This window comes from Anoplopoma fimbria, chromosome 5, assembly GCF_027596085.1.
Source record: "Anoplopoma fimbria isolate UVic2021 breed Golden Eagle Sablefish chromosome 5, Afim_UVic_2022, whole genome shotgun sequence".
NCBI lineage: Eukaryota > Metazoa > Chordata > Actinopteri > Perciformes > Anoplopomatidae > Anoplopoma > Anoplopoma fimbria.
This window is the reverse complement of record NC_072453.1, coordinates 12,743,955-12,770,831: the sequence shown is the minus strand read 5'-3', so window position 1 is coordinate 12,770,831 and position 26,877 is coordinate 12,743,955. Positions and strand designations below refer to the sequence as shown.

General features: G+C 38.4%; 1 protein-coding gene across 6 annotated transcripts in view; it reads left to right on the top strand.

Moving 5' to 3' along the window:
- Window positions 1-26,877, top strand: part of LOC129091142 (cGMP-dependent protein kinase 1-like) — a 35,801-nt gene extending 8,924 nt beyond the window's left edge. For 2 of the 6 annotated variants that reach the window (XM_054598647.1, XM_054598645.1), the window contains exons 2-19: window positions 2,927-3,093; window positions 11,023-11,133; window positions 11,956-11,958; window positions 16,060-16,165; window positions 16,320-16,383; window positions 16,760-16,837; window positions 16,915-17,009; window positions 17,465-17,530; window positions 18,530-18,604; window positions 22,325-22,421; window positions 24,012-24,151; window positions 24,648-24,737; window positions 25,080-25,221; window positions 25,776-25,939; window positions 26,030-26,152; window positions 26,243-26,305; window positions 26,408-26,474; window positions 26,763-26,877. In XM_054598647.1, the coding sequence (XP_054454622.1) occupies window positions 2,927-3,093; window positions 11,023-11,133; window positions 11,956-11,958; window positions 16,060-16,165; window positions 16,320-16,383; window positions 16,760-16,837; window positions 16,915-17,009; window positions 17,465-17,530; window positions 18,530-18,604; window positions 22,325-22,421; window positions 24,012-24,151; window positions 24,648-24,737; window positions 25,080-25,221; window positions 25,776-25,939; window positions 26,030-26,152; window positions 26,243-26,305; window positions 26,408-26,474; window positions 26,763-26,861 (1,750 nt within the window). In that variant the 3' untranslated portion in view covers window positions 26,862-26,877. Of the gene's footprint in view, window positions 1-432; window positions 437-2,234; window positions 2,264-2,926; window positions 3,094-11,022; window positions 11,134-11,269; window positions 11,273-11,955; window positions 11,959-16,059; window positions 16,166-16,319; window positions 16,384-16,759; window positions 16,838-16,914; window positions 17,010-17,464; window positions 17,531-18,529; window positions 18,605-22,324; window positions 22,422-24,011; window positions 24,152-24,647; window positions 24,738-25,079; window positions 25,222-25,775; window positions 25,940-26,029; window positions 26,153-26,242; window positions 26,306-26,407; window positions 26,475-26,762 lie in introns of all 6 variants that reach the window. The other 4 variants (XM_054598646.1, XM_054598643.1, XM_054598648.1 and 1 more) reach the window with 3 other exon arrangements.

Genomic DNA, 26,877 nt, shown 5'->3' with positions numbered 1-26,877 from the left:
TGTTTTTCTGTCGACTTTATCTCATTTATTTTCTCCTGTAATCTCACCCTATCTCTCCCTGTGGACTTTTTCTTCAGGCCTTCCTCCATTTAGTTTTACCTTCCCCCTCCTTCCTCCCCTGTGACTCATGCAATAATAATACAAGGGTTTACTCCCCCCTCCATCCACCCACAATGTGTCTTCATTCGGGTTACTCTCCTCTAGAGTTCAATTTACATGCAGATATTGAAGCTGGGCTGACGTACGTCTTCCCCTGAAGATTCTCCAAAATAAGATAAAATAGAAGCTTTAATAGATCCTTTCATCTATGGGATGAAATAAAACTATCACTCTTTTCTTAGGTAGACCTTTAGCTGTCAGCCGCCTCAGCTCACAATAATTCCCACAAAATAAATTCTTCGACTGTGAATTCCATTTGGTCCAAACTGACAGACAGGTAAGAGACAGCAGAGGATGTTTCACCCAATCAGCAGCCTCAGACTATTTCTGACTTTTCTAACTTCTCTAAGTCTGTGAGGTTGGTAAAGTTTGCCAAAGAAACCAAAGAAGAAAGCATGGACTTCTATAAGAACTACAGCCTCCATCTACCTTCAGTCTTAAACTGTCAGGAAATTCTAAACACAGACAGAATAGAAGAAGTGGACGTAGTCTTCATGACGTCTCTCATTGGTTAAAGGACTGATGTTTTGAAGCCTCTTGTTCAGAGTTTTCGCCGTCACCATCTTGCTTTTTTTTTTTACAACCAGTGAACAGGAAGTGACCATATTTGGATTCTATGAATATCTACAAATGTTTGAAATCTTATCAACCTCGGCTTAAAGGTTATGCAAGTCAATAAACTATAATAACTGATAAAGGTCTTGAAATTGTGTTATAAAACAAAAATTCTAAAATTTGACGTGTTTTCTTTTAATTTGGATAAATAAACAGAAAACATTTAAATACAGAGTTTCTAATAGTTTATTTTAAATCTAAATGTTAAAGCATGAACAGATATTTCTTAACACAACACTGCAAAGGTGGAGATGGTTTCATCACGTAAAGATGATGTCGTGAAAACTGTTGGGGTTTTATTTTTGATGGTTTTCATGAAGAGATCCCTCGTCGTTCTTGTCTATGAGTCACTGAACCTCATACATCATGGCTGGTTTGTGGCATCGCCATGGAAACACTTGTTTTAATGGTTTATTATCACTTTTGTCTTCATGACTTGTTTTATGACTGAAACAACCAAACCAGATAAAGTTTAAAAACAAATAAATATAGATTTAAACTTTAAATCCTTCCTTTTCTTCTCAGAGTATCCTGATTTAATCTGTAATAATTAGGTTTCTGTTGGATTAACTGTCTGAGCAGAGTTTAATGAATCATGAACTGAATCCAGACGACAGCTCAGAGAGTTGATTTCTGGACTTTTTGTTTTTTCATCTCTTCATCTTTCTTCCTCTCCGTTTGTCTCTTTTCAGTTCAATAAAAATTGCTTTATTGACTCGACAGGAAGGAGAGTTCTCTCAAACGGCTCGGCTGCTTTCATTCGTCCACGTTTGGAGGAGGAAGAAGCGCTGAAGCCAAAAATTCAGCAGATATTTCAGTGTTCATGTTTGACACCAGCTGCTGAGGAAAAAAAAGAAACTAGGAGACGCTAATGTAGAATCTACATGAATTTAATTTGAAAAAAAAAACCTCTACCACGGATTGACGAGTCATTGTTAGTGAGGAGAAACGCTGACTAAACAAAGTGAAGATTCAAACAGCAGTGATGTCTCTTTATTGTTTGATGATGAGTGTTAAACTGTCTGTGTTAAACCTTCATTGTCTCCAGTTATCACTTTTATTCATTAATGATGAAACAAAGAGAGAAAACATCCTCCAACCTTTGACCTTTTGTTAAACCCCTCCCTCAAACTGTGATCGTCAAATCATAGATCATGTTGTTCAATGTTAATGCTTTTAATAAACACCATTTCCCATCAGCCCACAGACTAGAGGTGTGGTCTAAATCTTCATTTCATATCTCAAAAAGGACATTTATCACCATATATCATGTTTTATAACTCAATAAGTAAATAGTCTATATGAAATAACACATGGTTTACAAGTATTAAATACTTGACAAATGTAAATTATTGAGTATTTTCTAATTTACCGTAATAAATAACTTATCTAGTTTCAAGTCTTCTTCAATACAGCATGATGTTCATTTAGTAAATTATGGTCCATTTAGAGTCTAATAGACCATTAAAAAATACAATAAATCAAGATGGCAACGACCAAAATGACTAAACTCAAAACATCAGTCCACAAACCAAATGATGGACGTAACCATGACGTCCACTTCTTATTTACCGTCTGTGGTTCCTGAACATGGGACCAGTGTTTAAATGGTTAAAATGACTACATCACTATAGGATTCCAATTAAAGACCCATAGACCATCACTGTCACCATAGAGGTCCACTGTGTGTCACCATAGAGGTCTACTGTGTGTCACCATAGAGGTCTACTGTGTGTCCCCATAGAGGTCTACTGTGTGTCACCATAGAGGTCTACTGTGTGTCACCATAGAGGTCTACTGTGTGTGTCACCATAGAGGTCTACTGTGTGTCCCCTCTGAACCCCCCCCACACTGTTTTCATCGTGGGTCGACTCTCTGACATTACACTGATGGAGACAGACAATGAAGGCAGCGGAGAAACAAACGTCAGTAAATGTTAAAATAGTAAATCAAACGTTTCAAAGTTTCACAGCAGCATGAAGACGAAGATCTTTAGAGCTCAAAGAAACGTGACGCAGTCTGTAAAACGTCTCAACATGTTTTTGTGCTTAAAGCTCTGTTAAATGTGGACATTGTTTAGTGATCCGACATGAACAGGTTTTTTTCTTCTCCTTCGTCTTCTCCTTTGTCTCCTCTCCTCGTCTCTTCTCAGGTCCAAGGAGATGATAAAGGACGCCATCTTGGACAACGACTTCATGAAGAACCTGGAGCTGTCTCAGATCCAGGAGATCGTGGACTGCATGTACCCTGTGGATTACGGGAAGGACGCCTGCATCATCAAGGAGGGCGACGTGGGCTCGCTGGTCTACGTGATGGAAGGTGAGCGCCGCTCGTCACACGATGAACGCCTCAGGGTCAGGCTGGTCGCCAGGATGACGAGGTTCTGTCTTTAGGGTTTTGACTCTTGTACTTTATTTTCCTCAGCTGATCTGAACTTTAGTGTCCGACTCAGACTTGTTTAGGTTTTCAGAGGTTTTTGTTCTGGATGTCTTTCAGACTCGTCTTGATTATGATTTTTTTTCAGCTCTGATATTTGAGTCTCACTTGTCGCAACCTTGATGGTTTTATTTTGACTTTTTCTTTCACAGTATCGGGTTCAGACACAAATTCGTACCTCGTCCGGGTTCTCCTTTCTTTTTAAATATGTTTGTGAAAATGGAAAAACGTGGAGTTCAGTATAGAAGTGAATAATATCAGAGAGAGGAAACCTGCTGATCAGCTGTTGTTCTCCTTCGTCACTAACCAGCAGATGTTCTGGTTGCTAAAACAGAAGAAGAAAGTTGGCGACCTGGAAACTGCAGCTGCTTGAATCTCTCAGTCTCTGACCTCGGTGACATTTCCCTCCGAAACAGGAAGTGAGAGAGAAGTTTCCTGCAGCTCTGTTTGACCTTTAGGACGGAGCTTTGCTCAGCTGCTGCTGCTCTTCTTCCTCAAAAGTGTTGCGTAACGTGTCAGAACGCCTGAAGGCTGCTGAACGCTCACCTCCACTCAGACACAGCTGCACTCTTCTTCTTCATCTTCATCATCTTCATCATCTCCTCTGAGTTTAGGTCACATGATCAAATCCATCTCATAGCTTACATTAATTTTGCTACCGTCATCTAAAAAGCTGTCTTCGTTGATATTTTTTAAGGTTCAAGGTTCATTCAGAGGAAACAGCTCAGAAACTGTTGATGGTGTTTTGGTGAAAGTAAGAAGAAACACGTTTTAATGAACTTACAGCAGGATGGCAGTTTGTTTCATTGTTGAACTCTCTGATCGTAACAACAAGCAGAGAGTCGACGCTTTAGACGTCAGATCAGTCTCTTATCGTATCCTTTAATCGTTACCTGATCAATAACTAAGCAGTCAAAAGCTGTGTCGTCAGGAGAAAGCGTTCTGTTTTAAACCGTTCTAAGAAAAGCAGGCCAGAGAAACCAAAGCAGCATTTATGATGCTTTATAAATCTGCTGAGTCGATCACACTAATGCTGAATTTAACAACAAGTTCATGTGATCTTAACAATAGCTTTCTTATTGATTTTATACAAAAATAATTCAGGATAATTAGCAAAAATACATAAAAATGTCTTGTTTTTTAATGTAGTCTGGTGTGGGAACAATTTTTTGTGTAATATTTGATAAATAGCTGATGAGACTCGTATGTTACTGTGACTCACATAATGTCTTTGCTCATGGACACTTCAACAGGAGGAGGCGGGAATCGAACCGCTGACCCGAGGCTTCTCTATACTGTGTGTGCTCTGAGCTCTTATGTGATATTTATAGCTGTTTTTGAGGTTAGTGTGTTACATAAGAAGCCTGTGTAGTAACGTGATCCTCCCACTGGAAACAGGTCTCTGATGCTGTGTTTGCAGTCGGAGGACAGTTTGACTTTTATTTTTAGGAAATCAATAAAAGTTCGTTCAGGTTCAGAGTTCAAAAGTAAACCAGTTGGGGGGTCAACGTGGACCTTCAGACCCGGCAGCCGTCAAACTGACATGTTGTGTTTAATTGTCTCCGTGTTTCTGGACAACAATGGTCCAGATGGCCGTTCCTCCTCGGCGGTGGGCGGCTGTGAACCGACTGATGACATTAATATAATATAATATAATATTAATAGAGCTGCTGCGTGGATCACACTCACGCTGAGCTAAAGACCGAGTCTTCACAGTTTGAAAATAAATTCATGTCAGATTTTATTCAGAAGAGATAGAAGCGGATCGATAAATCATTGTTAACGTGACTCTTTTCTGAATAGAGTCTGGTGTGGGCGGTTCATTGTTGATGATGTCATAGTGATGTCATGATGTCTAACACACAGGCTATGTGGCTGTTTAGGGAGGCTCAATGACCCTGTCCAGGTGCATTATGGGAAATTCAGGATTCTGTGTTTTTGGACTAAAAGTCGGGATATCTGCTCAGATATGGACCTGTCTACAAAGTACTTTTACTGCAGTAAAAATAGTAGTACTACAGTGTAGAAATACTCTGTCACCAGTAAAAGTCCTGCATTTAAAATGTTCGTTAATTAAAAATACAAAAGTATTTTCATTAAACTATACTTTAAGTACCCAAAGTAAAAGTACTCATTATTTAGAACAATACATATTATATTATTGATAATTAATGTGTTCACTTTAATGTTGCAGCTCATTTGAATGACTTTATATCATCTATAATAATACATCATCATGTATTTGTAGAATAATATTTTGAATCTGTAAAGTAATAAATGCAGTAAATAGATCAATATTAAATTAAATATTAAATACTATCAGTGTATTTTTAAGTCTTTCATTCGTCCTGGAGCTGCTTGTTTTCCATCTGAAGCCGTCTGGATGATTAGATTCATATCTGAACCATAAATACTTGTTAATGTCCCATAAATGTCAGAATGTGGTGTTCACGTTGTGATTTAGAGGGTTTCTCCTCATCAACAGCCGGAGGAGACGACAGCGACGCTTTAAAAGGTTTTATGAAAAACAGAAAATCTGTTAAAAAATAAAAAACAGAAAAGTCAGAAGAAAACAACAAAGTAGATTAATGTTGAGATGATTTGATCAACATCCAGAGTGTGCATGTGTCTGTGTTTGTGTGTGTGTGTGTGTGTGTGTGTGTGTGTGTGTGTGTGTGTGTGTGTGTGTGTGTGTGTGTGTGTGTGTGTGTGTGTGTGTGTGTTTGTGTGTTGGGAGGGGGGGGGGGGCAGATGGTGGCTTAATATAACTTGTGTCACAGGAAGAGGAAGTGATCCCTGAAAACAGACCACGATGAAGATTTGATAGTATGTGTGTGTGTGTGTGTGTGTGTGTGTGTTATAAATATGACGTTCACTAATTGTGTGATTGGAGGAAGAAACAGATGCAGCAGTTTTGTCTGATTATGTAACACATACACACATACACACATACACACAAACACACAACACACACACACACACACACACACACACACACACACACACACACACACACACACACACACACACACACACATGTCTCTCTGGTGGATGCGGTTGCCATGGCAACTTGTTGGGTGACCATATTTGGGATTCCAAATGTTTTTTTACAGTTTGGAAATTTGGAATCAGTTTATAAAGAAAGGAAGGAATAAAAAGCGAGAAAAGGATGTGGAGATGAGGGAGGAGGAAAGGGAGGAAGGGGAGAGAGAGGTAGGTATAAGAGGACATACTGAGAGAAAGAAGGAGAAAAGGAGGATAAAGTGGATGTAAGAGGACAAATGAACAGAGGAGAGAAGGATGAAAAGTTAGGAAGTGAAGGAGGAGAAACAGGGATGAGACCACAGAAGAAGAAGGAAACGAGGATCTAAAAGCTGCTGGGTGGATACACTGATGCTGAATTTAAGAACGAGTCCTCAGAATATCTCTCTTATTGATTTAAGACAAACAGTAATTTAGAATAATTAGCTAAATACATTAAAATGACTTGTTTTTAAATGGAGTCTGGTGTGAGCACGCTTTAGTGTGAATGTGTGTTTATTGATATAATAACCTCTTAAACCTCTTCAGTTTGAGAGCAAATTTAATATTCGTTCTTTCCCGAAAATACTACTGCAGACCCACACACTCACACACAAACACACACACAGACCCACGCACACAGACACACGCACACACACACAGACACACACAGACACACACAGCTGATGGTATCTACTTGTGTATCCGCCCACAGACGATCGTCCATAAATACATCAAGTCTCTTTCCTGTTTGTCTGCAGATTCAATCCGCTGAACAATATGTTGAAAATATGAAATATTTACTCAATGTTTGATATTTATAGAAATACTTCTCATCAGTTTTATGCAAAAGATTCAAAAAACCCCAACAATCATCCAAATGAGACGACAAAATAAAAACAGTCTGGTTAATGTTTAGATAGTCACAGAAGTTTGTCTATTTGTAGCTGATTGTGTCTCTTTTTATGTTTGGTGTCTTTTTTTAGTCGTTTTTATCTCTTTAGTTGTTTTCTGTTTCTTTATAGTAGTTTTCATGTTTTCTTGCAGTCATTTTTTGTTTCTTTTTAAATATTTGTTTCTCTTATTAGCCGATTTGTGTCTTTTTTAAACTGTTTTGTGTCTCTTTTTAGTCGCCTGTCCGACGCCTGAATAGACGTGTTCTTAGACAGACTGGTCCTTTAACCCTCCACCTTAATCCCAGTAAAACAGCAACCAAACATCCCAGTTGACCAGTAACTGTGGTTCAGTAAACGCTCCAAACCCTCCGAGCTGCTTCAATGACTCTGATGTCACCTGAAATCCTGCTTTGAGTTTTATATGAGCAGACTTCAGCAGAGGGATGTTAAAGTTCTGATTCTGAGCGGGAGACACGTTATACTGCTTCTAAACCAAGATTTATTTTAATTCATGTTAGCAGTGTGGACGGATTTATCTCAACAACTGTCAGATAATAAATCTGATAATAAATCTGATAATAAATCTGATTATAAATCTGATTATAATTCTGATAATAAATCTGATAATAAATCTGATAGTAAATCTGATTATAAATCTGATTATAAATCTGATTATAAATCTGATAAATCTGATTATAAATCTGATAGTAAATCTGATAATAAATCTGATAATAAATCTGATAGTAAATCTGATTATAAATCTGATTATAAATCTGATAATAAATCTGATTATAAATCTGATAATAAATCTGATAGTAAATCTGATTATAAATCTGATTATGCCAGTTGTTTGGTTGATTAATTTAAATATTGCAGAAGAAAACTAGATTTTCTTCTAGGATAATAAAGTCTTGAGTGTTAAGGGCTTAAAATGCTCAACCTGTTCTCTAGTGCTGATAAAAGATAAACTCAAGATATCTGTAGATACAAATAATGTATTTTTATTGTAAAATGTACTTTTGAGTAAAACTACCACAAAGAGATATAAAACAAAGTCTTAACTCTAAAGTCTCATGTTGTTCTAACATCCATTTGAAACCTCTTTAAAAACATAATGATATAGAAAGAACAGACAGGTTACAACATCTGTCTTGTGTGTTTATTCGTCCATCTATTTACGTCTCTATGAGCTGTAACTATTTATTTGTGTTGGTGTGAGTCACTGACATTTACAGCTTCCTGACGCTCGTATGATCAATATTATTTTAAATGTCAGAGCGTGTTTGAATGTTACCAGACATCTCAGACATACATAGATAGATAGACATCAGTAGCAGAAACATGAAAACTGAAAATGTGTTGTCATATTGAAGGTTTAATTCTTTTGGACTCAATTAAGCATGTGAGGTAAAGACTGACGCTAAAGAAGAGTTTATTTACCTTTTATTCTATTTTACTTTACCGTGTTTACCGACTGTTTCTTTTTTACATTCAAAGCTTTATGAATCAAGCTTCAAATGTCTGTTAGCATATGATAAATTTTGTGTTATTGTGGTTCGTTAAATGTGATTTATGGCTCTGTAAGATTGCTGCTGGACCATTGTGGTTGTTTATATGTAGGATTTATGGTTCTGTAAGATTGCTGCTGGACCATTGTGATTTGTTTAATGTGATTTATAGTTCTGTAAGATTGCTGCTGGACCATTATGATTTGTTAAATGTGATGTATGGTTCTGTTAGATTGTTGCTGGACCCTTGTGGTTCGTTAAATGTGATTGATGGTTCTGTTAGATTGTTGCTGGACCATTGTGGTTCGTTGGATGTGATTTATGGTTCTGTTAGATTGCTGCAGGACTGTTGGTACAGGTGATGCCCGATTTGTGTTCAGTGATCTGGGGAGCTAACTTTTTTCCCTTTTTAAAGGCTAAAAAACAAATATGGATTGAGGCAATATTTGTTGGATAAAAACATTTAGAAAATGCTAACATTCATTTTTTTCAATAAATGTTGTACAGACCTAAAATGTTGATTTAGAATACTAACTATTCACTACAGCTACCACAGACTGTAAAATCACTAAGGAAACAATCTGCTTCCATTGAGCTATTGAGTCATTTTCAGAGAGAAATGAGCTTTAATAATTGAATAAAATGTAATAAATAAACTTTTGATTCTATTAAAGCTTCACTGAAATGTGGAGTTTATACTCAGAGATCGAGTCAGCTCTCCTCCAAACTAATAGAAGCAGACCATCTTTGATATGCAAAATCCATCATTCCCTCTACTCACACACACACACACACGCACACACACACACACACACACACACACACACACACACACACACACACACACACACACACGCACACACACACACACACACACACACACACACACACACACACACACACACACACACACACACACACACACACACACACACACAGGGAAAATGACAGGTGGCCAGTGTTTGCATGTTGAGTGTAATCCAACACTCAAATAGAATAAATACAAAGTACATCTGAGAGATTTATTTTGTGTTCAATATGTCGCAGCAGCAACAAAAAAGAACAAAACACACACATACACACACACACACACACACACACACACACACACACACACACACACACACACACACACACACACACACACACACACACCTGATTAATCAGATTTCTGGATAAAAACAGACGTGGAGAGGCAGCATCTGTTCCTGCTGATGGTTTAATATTTCTACACTATTAATTTAATTTTGAAACAGTTTATTTTAATCAGCTGATGATGAAACATTTATCCTGAAGTGTCCGCTGTCAAATTCTATTTTTATCTGTTTCTCAATTCATATTTTGTTGTCAGATGTTTTAAACATTTTCATGACATTAACTCTAGAATGTGCAGTTTATAAATATATAAACATAAAAAGACATAGAAATGATTCATACGCTATCTGAAAGTTTAGGAAGTTATTTAAAGAGAATAATGACGGAGTGAGTTTGAGCTCCTGAGCCGATGAGTCCTGAATCAGGATCAGGATTTGTGGTTACTGAGGTAACTTCAGGGTTAACTCTGGTTTCATTCTTATGATGGAGGTTCACTTCTTACCTGGTAGATCACCATGGTAACTGATGCTGAACGGAGCAGGGGATGTTGGAGACATAATTCAGAATAAAAGTAACAGTTTGAACAGAAACACTGATAATAAATCACTGACTGTGTGAATGAGTTTAAATGAAATTCTTATTCTTTCAGCTGTAACCTCAACACGTTGTTTTGGCCGATGTGGTTTATTCTATAACAAATAAAACTTCTGTTTGTCCTAAATTTAAATAAAGAAAACTTCATCCAATCTGTCTTTTTATTTATAATGTGATGGAGGGATGGAAATAATATATGGAGTAGTAATAACATGATAAATGTCTTTGTCATTATTATTGTAATGACAATAACATTATTGTTATTATGTATTATTATTATTATTGTTCTTTGTCCATCATACATATTTTAATATTATGATTAATATGATTAGTATTACCAATAATGATGATGATAATAGTAATAATAATAATAATAATAATAATAATAATAATAATAATAATAATAATAATAATTAATAATGTTCTGTGTTCCTTGTATGTGTTCACACTTTTTACTTTAGGCAGATTCTGGTTTATATTTTTAACAATTTGCCTTAAAAAAATATTTTAAACTTAAATGTTAAATGTCTTGACCTTCATTGTTAATGTGTTGATTCGAATAAAGTTCTAAGGAAAAAACAAGGTTTGTAAAAAGAACCTGATAAAGCAGCCTGTTTGATTTCCTGTTTAATTCCTTCAAAATAAAGGTCCTTGTTTCCCCCTCTCTCTCTCTCTCTGTGTGACTGTCTCTCGCCCAGAGGGTAAGGTGGAGGTGACCAAAGAGGGGATGAAGTTGTGTACGATGGGACCGGGCAAAGTGTTCGGAGAGCTTGCCATCCTCTACAACTGCACCCGGACGGCTACTGTCAGTGTAGATTGAGTACTGATTGATATAATATATATATATATATATATATATATATATATATACATATATATACAATATATACAATATATACATATATATATATACACATTGAAGTACACATTGAAGCTTGGAGCCAGCAGGTTTCTATCTTTTCAACAGAAGTGTTGATGCTTTTCAAAGCGTTTCTTTTTAAAGGTTAAAGAGGATGGGCTGTTTCTGCTGCAGCGGTCAGTCATTAATTATGAATTCTTTTTAACGAGTTTTAAATGAGCAAATGGAAGTTTTTACTCTGAGATTTACTTTGTTCCTCCGACATGAAGTGTTTAGTGTCCGGTCTGCTGCAGGAAACTGATCTGCTGCCGTCTGAACCAATAAAACATCAACCCAACTCTACAGCAGTGTGTGTATGTGTGTATGTGTGAGTGTGTGTGTGTGTGTGTGTGTGTGTGTGTGTGTGTGTGTGTGTGTGTGTGTGTGTGTGTGTGTGTGTGTGTGTGTGTGTGTGTGTGTGTGTGTATGTGTGTGTGGACCTCCAACTTTTTGTCAGCGCTTCCTGGTAGAGTGCCTCGCTAAGCAGCGGTTGCCAGGCAACACCATCCGGTCCAGCCAATGAGTTAAGTTTTGGCATCATGTCTCTTGGCAACGGCGTTGGGTTCGAGGGGGATTCATGTGTTTTTCCCATTCGCTGAAGCTTTTTTCTGCGCGTTAGCTTCACATTAACACACAAACTGCAGCTGTACATCTGCTTTAATCCTCTGTTTTACACAGAACAGTCAGCTTCTTATGAATCATTAAAATGTGTTCAGACAAAAACAGAAGAGAGAAAGTCCAATAAACTCAAACTGTGTTCGATTCACAGCTAAAAGGAGGTTTATCCTTCTGAACTCAGAGAGGTGACTGGTTGGGTTTCTTCCTAAAGAGAAGATGAACCATTGTTGTTTTATTTTTATATTTATTTTATATAACTCATCTAGACTTTCTCTACTCCAGCACAACACCATCACTCCTCACTCCTGTCTCCCAGAAACAAGTCAAATCTCGTGAGATTTCAGAATGAGACTTCTCCTTGATAACAGACAGAAAGGTAAAGAAGGAGGTTTTGTTTCTCTGCAGGGTTCTTGTCACAATGTTGTCAGACTCTTATAATATCAGTCTGTTGTGAGTTTACCAGACTGAATTTACCAGACTGGTTTAATTATTATTGTCTCAGTAAAACTGTTAGAATAAAAAAACATTATAGAATAAAGTCCACGTTAAAAGAAAACAACGTTTCCCCTTAAATGGTGGGAAATCCTGAAGGGTTTGGTTTGGAGCCCTGCAGACACCAGTAGATGAAACTTGTTGTTGTTGTTTTAATGTATCTACTAATATCAGTGTCTCTACTGGTATCGGTGTCTCTACTGGTATCGGTGTCTCTACTGGTTTAAATGTCTCTACTGGTATTGGTGTCTCTACTGGTACCAGTGTCTCTACTGGTATCGGTAGAGGTCTCTACTGGTATCAGTGTCACTACTGGTATCAGTGTCTCTACTGGTTTAAATGTCTCTACTGGTATCGGTGTCTCTACTGGTTTAAATGTCTCTACTGGTATCGGTGTCTCTACTGGTACCAGTGTCTCTACTGGTATCGGTAGAGGTCTCTACTGGTATCAGTGTCTCTACTGGTATCGGTACACTAATACCAGTAGACTAAAAATTATTATTAGTAACACTAATAATAACACTAATAACCAATGAACCACAAACACACAGCATCACAGTAAACACTCGCAGCTGTGTCTCCTGTTGTTTCCGTGGTTACAGAGATACTTGGTATCCGTAGCAACAGACGGCAGGTCATAAAGCAGTGGAAACAAGAAATAAAAAGTAATGACCCAACAGAGGCCCCATGTCGTCTCCACAGATACAAAGTACTGCAGGAGTACTGTAGTACTACTCTGTGGTACTGACAGCTATGACTTGAAGTAGTTGATAATGTGTTCGGAGTCTGATTGATCAGTTTATTTGTGGATGAACATCAGAGAGTCATGAACAAAATAAACTGCAGACACAAACACAGTTTATTAGTTTTATCATGTGATAAAAACCTAGATTATGATTTTTATTTTTCAAATACTGAAAATATGTTTTATTGACAGTAACAAGAGTAAATGTGAAGATAAATGCTGTTTACGTGTCAGTGACAAGTTTACACCAGTCTGCAGGTCTCCACGGTAACAGCAGTAACTATGAGCCAACACACACACACACACACACACACACACACACACACACACACACACACACACACACACACACACACACACACACACACACACACACACACACACACACACACATATACAGTGAATATACTCAGGTGGATGACGTGTAACCATGGTTACCTGCGCCGTCTGAGCATCAGTGCCGAGTTTTATGGGATGTCGGAGGATGTGAGCTCGTTGCAGCTGGGAATATGGATGTTAAAGAGACTCAGACAGGGTTTTAACACACACACACACACACACACACACACACACACACACACACACACACACACACACACACACACACACACACACACACACACACAAACATACTTACACACGCTCAACACACACACACACACACACACACACACACACACACACACACACACACACACACACACACACACACACACACACACACACATATTCTTCTCCTAAACTCAACAGAATATCTTCTTACTAACATTTATAGACATTAAATGTTAAAATATAGAATATTTACCTATATTTATGTCTTCTTTATGTCTTTATATATATATGAGTGGGTTTATATGTATATATATATATATATATATATATATATATATATATATATATATATATATATTTATATCGAGTTAATATCCGTTTTTTATTTTATTAAGTTTAGATTTGGTTAACATCTTCTAAGAGTAAATTGGTGTGTGAGTTGGTTTTTTAGTGCGTTTATAGTGTGTGTTTATTTGTGTGTGTGTTATTGTGCGTTCCTATCTTAGGATAAACTGTAGTTTTTGTTTGAGGTTCATCTCGTTCCTCTGAGACGTCACAAACCGTTAATCTTTGTAGGTGCTTTTGATTTCCTCTACCTTACACACCTGCTGAGTTAAACAGATGAACAGACTCGTCCGTCTGGGGGAATCGAACCTGCATCATCCTGGAAGTGTGAAGTCTCCAGACGGAGCGTCAGACTCCAGAAAGACTGAAGCTCACACTTTGGATCTCTCTGCCGTCAGCGATGTTAAACTGGGTTGCCTCCTGCTCTGTGATTGGTCACTTTGAACAGGACTACGATGTCCTTCAGGGACGGAGACGAGACGAGACGAGAGTACTCTTCTTCTTCAACAAAGTTTAAAGTTTCAGAGAGTCGATAAAAATGTAAAAGAAAAGTGTTGATCTGATCATTGGAGTCACCTTCAGTTATGACCAGTAGTCAATATGAGGGGGGAGGAGGAGGGAGGAGGGGGAGGAGCTGACGTCAATGTTTATCACATGATCCGATCTCACTTCTCCACTATTTATGCAAAAAACAAACAAATGCGTTGTTGTTTTAAATCGGCGGAAAGTACTTCCTGTTTCTAGTCTGCTTGAAGTTAAAAGAACAAGAAGAAGAAATCATCAGAAACCAAATCTCTCAGGCTTTGAGGACGTATTTTCATGGAGACATGTGGACACATTTGTGTTTAAACTACCAGAGACATGTGGACACATTTGTGTTTAAACTAACAGAGACATGAGGACACATTTGTGTTTAAACTACCAGAGACACGAGGACACATTTGTGTTTAAACTACCAGAGACACGAGGACACATTTGTGTTTAAACAACCAGAGACATGAGGACATATTTGTGTTTAAACTACCAGAGACACGAGGACACATTTGTGTTTAAACAACCAGAGACATGAGGACACATTTGTGTTTAAACAACCAGAGACATGAGGACATATTTGTGTTTAAACTACCAGAGACACGAGGACACATTTGTGTTTAAACTACCAGAGACATGAGGACACATTTGTGTTTAAACTACCAGAGACATGAGGACACATTTGTGTTTAAACAACCAGAGACATGAGGACACATTCGTGTTTAAACTACCAGAGACATGAGGTCCAACGTTTCCCTGAAGGCCTCAGAGGGGTCAGTGATCGTCTAAAAGCCTCTCGAGGTCGTTGACATTTTTGTTTAGAGCTGTCACTTCAGTGATGAAGACCATTTTAAACCAGATGGTCTTCATGATCCAGTGATGTGGTCTGAACTGGTTTCATGGGTTTGATGGTTTTGTGTTTTACGTTTCTTTTCTTAAAGACTTTTGAATCTAAAGAATAAAACCAGCAGATCGAAGAAGATGAAGATGAAGATGAAGATCTGCTCTTGATTTATTTATTTTGTTTGCTTCTTTAAATGAATGGAGCCTCATGTAGTTTTTTGTGTAACACAATAATACATTAATACATTCATTTTCAAGCTGTTTTAAAATGCCAGTGTTTGAACTGCTGCGCACACACACACACACACACACACACACACACACACACACACACACACACACACACACACACACACACACACACACACACACACACACACACACACACACACACACACACACACACACATATATATACATAGATGTGTGTAGTGTAACCATGACACCTGCATACTGTACACATACCTTTTCTTCCTCTCACATGCAGATTTGAAACGAAGTGCTCTTTTACTCTGAAGAAACACGTAATAATTAAATATTCATAAATGCATGAACACACACACACAGAGCCTCGTTTACATATATTAATGTCATAAAGCATAAATAAATATTTATAATATTACATGTTTGATATCTGAAGTGATGCTGATCGTTTACATATATTAATGTTATTAAAGCATAAATATATGTTAATGATATTAACTGTTTCAGCTCTGGTCCAAGTGAAGTTGTGGGCGATCGACCGTCAGTGTTTCCAGACCATCATGATGAGAACTGGACTCATCAAGCACGCCGAGTACATGGACTTCCTCAAGAGGTGACCGCAAAGAGAGACTAACCCCGCCCCTTTAAGAGCCTAACACCGCCCCTTTAAGAGACTAACACCGCCTCGTTAGGATACAACAAAAACATTAAAATAATTACTGTAGATTGATTAACAAACAATTTAATAAAGTGTCTTTTCTCTGCAGCGTTCCAACCTTCCAGGGTCTTGCAGAGGAGACTCTCAGTAAACTGGCTGACGTCATGGAGGAGGTGAGACCATCGTCTAGACCACCAGACCCCTTTATACCACCAGACCCCTTTAAACCGCCAGACACCTTTAAACCACCAGACACCTTTATACCACCAGACCCCTTTAAACCACCAGACCCCTTTAAACCACCAGACACCTTTAAACCACCAGACCCCTTTAAACCACCAGACACCTTTAAACCACCAGACCCCTTTAAACCACCAGACCCCTTTAAACCACCAGACCCCTTTAAACCACCAGACCCCTTTATACCACCAGACCCCTTTAAACCGCCAGACACCTTTAAACCACCAGACCCCTTTATACCACCAGACCCTTTTAGACTCTCTTTTTCTGTGGTGGCGTCTCACTGTGATTTTTCTTTTGTGGTTTCAGACTCATTATGAAGACGGGGAGTTCATCATCAGACAGGGAGCCAGAGGAGACACCTTCTTCATCATCAGCAAGGGAAAGGTAACACCTCCCTTTATTGATTATTGTATTGATCCGATGACTCATCCTGATCATCTGTTAATCACACCTTCTGTCAGGTGAATGTGACCCAGGAGGAATCAGCCAATCAGGAGCCAACACACCTCAGAGAGCTCACCAGGGGAGACTGGTTTGGAGAGAAGGCCCTTCAGGGGTAAGATCATGTGACCTCTGACCCTTTACCGTTTAACCTTTAACCTTTACCCTCTAAACTGACTGGGGGGGCGACTGTGGCTCAGCGGAGAGCAGGGTCGTCCTCCAATCAGAGGGTCGGTGGTCGGTTCGATCCCCGGCTCCGGCAGTCCATGTCGATGTGTCCTTGGGCAAGACACTTAACCCCAAGTTGCTCCCGAAGGCTATGAATGTTAGTTAGACTTAGAGTCCTGATGTGCAGGTGTGTGAATGGGTGAATGATGTCATGCATGTAAAAGCGCTTTTAGTGGTCCGAAGACCAGAAAAGTACAAGTATAGTTAATTTACCATAAACCTGAACCTTTACCGTCTAACACACCGTGTGTGTGTGTGTGTGTGTGTGTGTGTGTGTGTGTGTGTGTGTGTGTGTGTGTGTGTGTGTGTGTGTGTGTGTGTGTGTGTGTGTTGTATCCACAGTGAAGATGTGAGAACAGCAAACGTCATCGCTGCTGAGGCCGTCACCTGCCTGGTCATTGACCGAGAGTAAGACACACGCACACACACACACACACACACACACACACACACACACACACACACACACACACACACACACACACACACACACACACACACACACACACACACACACACACTCCAAAAGGACCCATAATGCAGAGTTATATCACTATATTGAACAAAATACTTTTTATTAAGATTGTTTTTATTTTATTTTATTTTATTTAACTTTAGCCTGTTTGCACTTTTAACTGTGATGAAGTACATTTACTCAACTTCAGTACACCTTTGAGGTACTTGTACTTTACTGGAGTCACCATTACAATTTTTGCTACTATGTACTTCAACTACATCTCAGAGTAAATGTTGTAGTTTTCACTACATTAAGAGACAGCTTTAGTTCAGATTATTAATCAGATAATAAATTATTACAGATTAAACAGGATATAAAATTAATATTAGCCTTTTTTTAAGTGATGAGCACATTAATGATCAATAAATATCATAAATATTATTGATGCTTCAATAATTATGATAATTGTGGTCAGAACTATTTTCTGTGAACTTTTTCTTTAAGTCTGAATCCGTTTCAGCGAAGCTGATGATCTGCTGCCCTCTGCTGGTCCTCTGCTCTGACTACACACACAGTGACACACACACACACACACACACACACACACACACACACACACACACACACACACACACACACACACACACACACACACACACACACACACACACACACACACACACACAACACACACACTTACACAGGCCACAAAAAAGTAACACAGCCTGTCATGTTTTTACACTGCAAACATGCACATTGAAATTAATATTATAAATATAGTGTTTTGTAACTTTTTTTTCATTAAAGTTTTCATTCATGTATATTTTATTTTATGATGAATTGTTATTAAACAGGATAAACAACTTGAATCAATGAGTTATTATTGTTTACGGAAAAATTATTTACATTTATGTTGTAATGTTGTTAATTGGTTGTTTCTTCCTCGCCAGCTCGTTCAAGCATCTGATTGGTGGACTGGACGACGTTTCAAATAAAGGATACGAAGACGCTGAAGCTAAAGCCAAGTAGGTTCATCGTTCTCATATTAAACGTATATAACGGGTTTAATGTGATAAAGTCTCTGTGATGAAACATGAACATCAGTTATTTGTTTATTTTCAGTTTATGTCAGAATCGTTTCTGATCGTTGAAGGTTAAAGCAGCAGAATTAAATAGAGACGAAGACAAACCAGACGTTCTACTTTTATTTCTCTGAATAACTTTATGTTGCATCAAATTTAACATCCTGTTTGAGACTTATTCACTTTTTTCTGATATTTTTCAGAGTAATCAAGAAATTATTTATTATAGAAATAACTCTTAAAGTCGACATAAACCTGCTGTGTTTTCTGCAGCAGCTTTCTGTTCAGTAACTGGATCCTCTGGATTATGTAAGAGGAGCTAATAATACAGACTGCATCCCAACCAGGTCACACTGACGGACACTGAACTTAACAATAACACACTTTATTTATTTTATATGATCTCAATCTGAACGTTAGAGGATCAGCTGACTCACAAAAAAACTCACTATCACAATCCGTTTATCAGCAAGTTCAGCAGTTTACTTTGGGGTTTTGGTGCAGAACACAAGCAAGATCTGCAAAATTAAGAAACAGAGAAACTCTATGAATATAGAATAGAAGAAATTACAATATAAAATGTGAACAATAAATTGAAAGAGCTGTGCGGTTTTAAGAATTCGCTCTTAAGGAACATGAAAAGGTTCAAAGAACGAAGGATGAAGATCCTCAGAAACACAGATTCATCCTCCTCCAATAAAAACAACACACACCTTAAATCGTCACATTTTTACCAGAGGTTTGGTTTATAACGTTACAGGTGTTTAACCTCTAAAGACACACACACACACACACACACACACACACTAGTAACACTAGAAGTTGTATCCTGGATCAGGTGACTGTTGATCATGTGACAGAGTGAGTTTGAACACTGTTAGTCATCTCCTCTTATGGTATAGATTCAATACATCACACACGCACACACACACACACACACACACACACACACACACACACACACACACACACACACACACACACACACACACACACACACACACACACACAATAAACATAGAAAAACACATTCCTATGGCAACTGTTACCATAGGAATGTGTTTTTTATTATTGTTATCTACTTTAAAACATACTAATATATGCAAGATACTTATTAATATAAGATTTTGTATAAATAAATAAATAAATAATTCTCATAATTATGAGAAAACAAAGACATAACTTCTATTTGCTTCCTTGACACACAATTTCTTAAAATGCTTCCTATTTTATCTTTTCAGTTTTTTTAATTCAAGAAAAAGATGATTAAGCCTGATTCAAAAGTTTTACATTTTAAAAACTATATTCACTCATAAAAAAGAATCACCCAAATCCATTGGCTTCACTCCCTAATATTTCTCATCAATGCTTTTATGTTAAAAGTTAAAAATATATTTTTCTCTCTGCCTCTGTTCAGTGTTTTGCTCAAGGACACTTCAGCAGGGTGAAGGTTTGGAGGGATTTGAACCCTGCAGTTAATCTCTTTCACACTATAACAAACTATTTTTAGAGTGTTTATGTGACCAACGGACTCCTCGCTACTGTTTCTGCAGAAATCTGATTCCACAGAGTCGGTTTCCAGGAAATACACACACACACACACACACACACACACACACACACACACACACACACACACACACACACACACACACACACACACACACACACGCACGCACACACACACACACAAGTTTTTACTTTTTTTTAAACTTTTTTCTCCACAGAAAACAGATTTTCTCACCTCAAGAAACTCAAATTCATTTCTACAAATTCTGTTTAAAAAAAAGAATATAATACTGAAATGTAATGATATATGCCAATTTAAAAAAAAACACTTGACGGTCATCCAATTACCAATATTGACTGGTGGGGTTCCAGTCTTGGTCCTTTATATTTTTAATGCTGATACATAACATACATACATTAATTTATTTTGGTCCATAAACCATCAGATCTGTTTTCTGTTGGCTCACACACAGCTTCTCTTACCTAAATAACTAAACAGGAAGTTTGGAGTACCAAAATCAACCAAAAGTCACAAAAACGATGAATGAGCATTTTATGATCTGAACGTTTGTTTAAAGCTGAATCATTTGATTTTATTACATTTTGGCCACTTGGAGGCAGCAGAACAGACTGTAAACACAACATATAGTCAGCTATGTATATATATATATATATATATATATATATATATATATATATATATATATATTCAGTCTTGTCTCCACATCCATCAGTTTCAGATCAACATCATGATTCATCAGGAGTCTTTGTGTTTGTGTCACCAGATGAATTTAAATCTAATATTCTCTCTTTTAGCTCTGTTTTTGGTCTCCACCTCCAACTCCCTCATGTTGAGTTGAAGTGTTTTTGTTGCTGCTGAATTGATTATAGAACAAATGACTACAAGCTTTAAACTCAGACAGCAGATGGTGAACAGAACCGTTCACAGGAAAACGATCTTTAAACATCCTGATAAATCTTCTGAAGCCTTGCTGTCCTTTGGCTCGGACGGTGTGTCCTCCCGTCTGACCGTCTGTTTAACGAGCGTTTACTGGAGGAGCCTCTGAGCGATGTTACCACGTTCTAAAAATACCGTCAGCGTCTCGTTACACCCTCCAGGACTCGGAGCAGACCTGGTCTTTGACATAAACGACCAACCTCTCGTAGGCTTCCCTCAGTCGTAGTTTCAGTTGAAGTGCGCTCAGTTGGACTCTTTCCAAGTCAGACGCCAACAAACTGCAGTCTAGATATTAAGAGTTTTAGGAAGAACAAGGACTCGTCCAAAATACAGCAAGACTTTAAAGGAGGTCTGATATCTTTTTTTTTACTTTGACCATATCGTCCTCTGGACTCTGACGGCGTCCCGCTCCACTCAGGACCAGCACCGTTCTGAAGCTGGAGGATCCAGCAGCCTCACCACACCACCGGTCCAACCAGACCAGAACCTCGGATCTCTACCGACACCGTCGCCCCGACCCTCACCATGTGAACCGGAAGTGGAGCTCTTCCTTTGAGACGGCTCTCCTACAGACGCTCTGCAGAACGTTCTCGTGACTGAAAACAGCTTTAAGTTGACCTTTTGACCCAAAGACTTTGTCACAAACTTTGAAGGATTTTTTTATCTGCAGAATAAAGAACCAGACCGACAGGACCATCTGATGGACTGAGTCCAACTGTTTCTAACAGAAGTTCTGCCATCAAACACTCTTCAGAATTATATATTATATTATTACTTCCTGAAGTAGTCGAGTGAGAAACTGGACTGAAAACTAAGACGTAGAGAAGAAAGCGTGTTTTTCTGATCGATACTCGTAAATAAACTCTCTTTCGAGATGAGAGAGTTGCTTCTCCTCCCAGCGAGGCAGCAGAGAGAGCGGCTCACCAGCCTCCCTGCTCCTCCATCCTCCTCCTCCTCCTCCTCCTCCCTCCCCATCACCTCCTTCTCCATCCAAACCTCCAAGAAGTTCCCGTTCTTCCGTGTCGTCAAATGCTGCAGGTACAGTTCGGCGTCCGGTGAGGCGGTCGCCACAGTTTAAACACTTTATTTAGGATGTCAGATGAGTTTAAGATACCAAACGTTCACCTGCTGGATCACGTTTAAAGTTCTGTTTTCCTGCGGTCAGTGTAGGCATCCCTGTGTTTCTGTGTATTCAGGTACGAGGCAGAGAACGCCTTCTTCTCCAGTCTGAAGCTGAAGGACTTCAACATCATTGACACGCTGGGAGTCGGAGGCTTTGGACGCGTCGAGCTGGTACGTTCACGTTCTGTTCTAAACGTCAGATTACAGACAGTGAGATTATGATGATGGAGAGAAAGTTATTCTCTGATATGTGAAACACATTAAATTGAGGATTTATGATTTCCATCTTAATGTGGCGAAACAAAAGACTTCTGAGCAGAATGTTTCACTTGAGTTTGAAACCACTTTAACCAGTAAAAGATAATTTCAAGTTGGTTTGAGACCAGTTTGAGACCAGTTTGAGATCAGAAGCTGCAAATCAGTTTGAAACCATGTCTTTAAACTCTTTTTTTCTGATTTATAGTCCACAACTCGGACACAATTCTGTGTGTGTGTGTGTGTGTGTGTGTGTGTGTGTGTGTGTGTGTGTGTGTGTGTGTGTGTGTGTGTGTGTGTGTGTGTGTGTGTGTGTGTGTGTGTGTGTGTGAGAGAGCTATTTGCAGTAACTTTCCATTGGAGTATCAGTGGTAACTGGAAACCAGTCATCATGTGATTCAGAGTCAGGGTTCTCTGTGGTTCATATCTCTTAGATTTACCATCATCATAATCTTCATCTTCATCATCATCTTCATCGTCATCATTAATTATTAATAATAAGTTCCTCAGGTATTGATTTGTCCATTCATTTGTTTATTTGTCTTGAGGGGTTTCTCAGATTAAAAGCTTCTCTTATTTTATTGTATTTAATTTCATCAGATCGTTTTAACGCAGTGTTTATAAGAAGTGAGCTGGATGGAAACATCGGGGAGGGGAGGGGGGCACTGCGGGTTTCTCTGCAGCAGCAGGAGGGTTTTAGGGTACTGAAGGTCGGAGGGGAACCCTGCAGAGGGTTTGCCCAAAAACAGGAAGGAATCCCCGCTCAGGATCTCCCATCAGCCCTCTGGAGATATTTTTGGTGGATGAGTCAGAGTGAAACTCTGCTCCGAGGAAAACACCGACCTCTGACCTCCAGACTGCTGCTGATATTTCACATCATAAGCAGCTTCAGAGCAGCAGCCAGGCTAGCTGTTTCCCCCTGATTCCAGTCTTTATGCTAAGCTAAGCTAACCAACAGCTGGCTGAGTGGTGTTCAGAAATAGAGGATTGTGTCATGTTCTATTTACTCCACAGCTGTTTATCCTTCATATTTGTTCTGTTTCAGGTTGCTCTGACTCATGATTGAAGCTTTATGATGTTCAAACTCACAGATATGAGTCAAGAATCAAACACAAGACTACATTCACATGCAAAGTCTATCCCCTAAATATTTAAAACGTAAATTAAACTTAAAAATTAAATTAAAATTTACCAATATGTTTTTTTTAAATGGTTCAGTTTGTGTTTAACGTATCCTCATACAATGGTTCATGAGATTTCCTACAAAAGTCCAGCAACACGTGTCATTTAGACAATAAAACTACTTAGTTAGGTTTAGACAACTAAACTACTTAGTTAGGTTTATACAACAAAACTACTTAGTTAGGTTGAGACAAGAAAACTACTTAGTTAGGTTGAGGCAAGAAAACTACTTAGTTAGGTTTAGACAACAACACACACAATACTTGTATTATACAGATTTGTTGAACTGTGTGATGTTTCTAACTGACTGACGTTTGTCTTCAGGTTCAGCTGAAGAACGATGAGGCGAAGACGTTTGCCATGAAGATCCTGAAGAAGCGTCACATCGTCGACACGAGACAACAGGAACACATCCGCTCAGAGAAACACATCATGACGGAGGCTCACTCCGACTTCGTCGTCAGGTCAATAAACAATCATCCTCATCTTCATCACTGAAATCATTTTATATCAAATTCCTTGATTGCTTGATTCTTGATTTGAAAAAGTGTTGCTTTAAGTTCTGGCTTTCAAAATAAAAGCTTAACTGACAAATCTTTGTTAGGGGTTATGTGCAGCATTTTGTCACTAATAAAACAACAACAAATAAATAAATAAAAGCGTCACTGAAAACAAATGTTGCTTGCTTCTGGCTCTCAAAATAAAATAAAACTAGAATAGAACATAGTTGAAAATAACTTTATTGTCCATGAACTAAAAATAATGTCACTTTTTATTGACTTTTCTTTTTTATTTAACTGCTTGGACACAAAAAAAAATTTTTTTTACATAAAAGCAGCAGAATAATTATATAAAACACAGGAAATCAGAACAAGTCTCACTTGTAAAGAAAGAACATGAAAACATAAGTTTGTGATTTGTTATTACCGGTTCTGATGAAGCTGTGTTGTTTGTGTTCAGGTTGTACCGGACGTTTAAAGACAGTAAATATCTGTACATGCTGATGGAGGCCTGTTTGGGAGGAGAGCTGTGGACGATACTGAGAGACAGGTAAACATTTAAATCTGATTATCTGTCCTCTACAGAGTATTTATATTGTCTTTATTGAACATCTGTAATGTTGTAACGTATCTACATCCTACAGCTGGAATTCATCAATAAAAGCCATAGTTTTCAGTTTGTTGTGGTGCTGATGAAGAAGCGTCACTCTTCTGAAACTTTTAGTAATGGTTTATTTTTTGACCAGAATGAAAGCAAAAAAACTGCTTAAACAAGTGTTTTAGGTGATTAGTTGAAAATGAATTGGATTGAATAAATGTGTCAACAGCAATTAACCTAAATAACTGTAGGTTCTGACAGAAAGTAATTTTAGTTTAACCTTTTGTTTCTCAGGGGTTCGTTTGAAGATTCGACCACCAGGTTCTACACGGCCTGTGTGGTCGAAGCCTTCGCCTACCTGCATGCCAAAGGCATCATATACAGAGACCTGAAACCTGAAAACCTCATCCTGGACAGCCGGGGATACGCCAAGCTGGTAATTCCATATTTCATCATAAAATACGTTTTTCATATTTACATCTAGTAGGAATCAATGAGAATCTTCAGCCAGTAGCTTCAGGTTTGTGGGTGAACAAATACAATTGTATTTATATGTCCTTTTGGATTCCTAGTCTGATAACTTTTAATAATATCATGTGATATCACTGAAGTATACATACTTACTTACTTACATACTAAAGATGTTTGAGTTGTTTATATTTAAGATAGTTGAGACTCCAGTAATAGGAAAATAATGCCTCAGTCTACAGAGGAAAACAATTTAAATTCAGTCAAGTCTGGAATGTTTTCATAAACATGGTGAATTCTCTGGAGAACAGGAATGATATCACAAGATTTATTATATTTTTTGGTGACGTGAGAGGAAAAGTCATGACGTCACCAGCAATATTAGAGTTCATCCTCATATTTTAAACAAGTTTCAAGCTTTTGATGCTGTACAGGAACCGACAGGAGACAATTCACACTGTCAAAAAAGTTAAATGATACGAGTGTGGAGAGAAGGCTTTAATCAATTTAGTCTTTTTCTAGGTGGACTTTGGTTTTGCCAAGAAGATCGGGTTCTGTAAGAAGACGTGGACGTTCTGCGGGACGCCAGAGTACGTGGCTCCAGAGATCATCCTCAACAAAGGTCATGATGTCTCAGCAGACTACTGGTCTCTGGGTATCCTGATGTACGAGCTGCTGACCGGCAGGTGAGGACAAAGACAGAGATGAGACAGTGGAGCTCAGTAGAGTCAAACTCTGGTTGTTCGGTGTCTAACAGTGTCTCTGTCTGTCTCCAGTCCCCCGTTTTCAGGTCCAGATCCAATGAAAACCTACAACGTCATCCTGAGAGGCATCGACATGATCGAGTTCCCCAAGAAGACCACCAAGAATGCCGCCAACCTCATCAAGAAGCTCTGCAGGTAGGGGGCCCTGTTTACCTGAGCAGCCCACATTACCTGTGCAGTCAAAGTTCATTGATCTAATTTCCAAAATAAATCTTGTGTCGACAGAGATAATCCCTCAGAGAGACTTGGAAACCTGAAGAATGGAGTCAAAGACATCCAGAAGCACAAGTGAGTTGAGAGGAAGCTGACACCTGATTGGCTGTTTCAGCTCTCACCTGTCTGTCAGTTCTCAGTTCAAAGATAAAAACTAATTTGTCTCTCCGTGTTCAGGTGGTTTGAAGGTTTTAACTGGGAGGGTCTGAGGAAAGGAACTCTGACTCCGCCCATCACACCTGACGTGAGTCACAGTTATATTCATGTTCATTCACCAATCAGAGCTCTTTAAATTATCTGAAACATAAAAAGACAACAACAAGGTGATATGGATAAAAAAAGTCTACCAACGTTTTTACAACTTTATGTTGAATATCTATGTTTTGTTTTTGCGTTTACACGCGTCCATTAACATCTTTGCTTTACTTTGTATGGTATCTCACCGTTAAACATTTGTGATGCATTTGGTGTAAACACAGCATAAAAGGTCTGAAGGTGTTGAGGGTGTTTTACTCGGTGTTGTTCTATCCAGGTTTCCTCTCCGACCGACACCGGTAACTTCGACAATTTCCCCGAAGACACAGAGGAGCCGCCACCGGACGACAACTCCGGATGGGATTACGACTTTTAGTCCAGCTTGATACCCA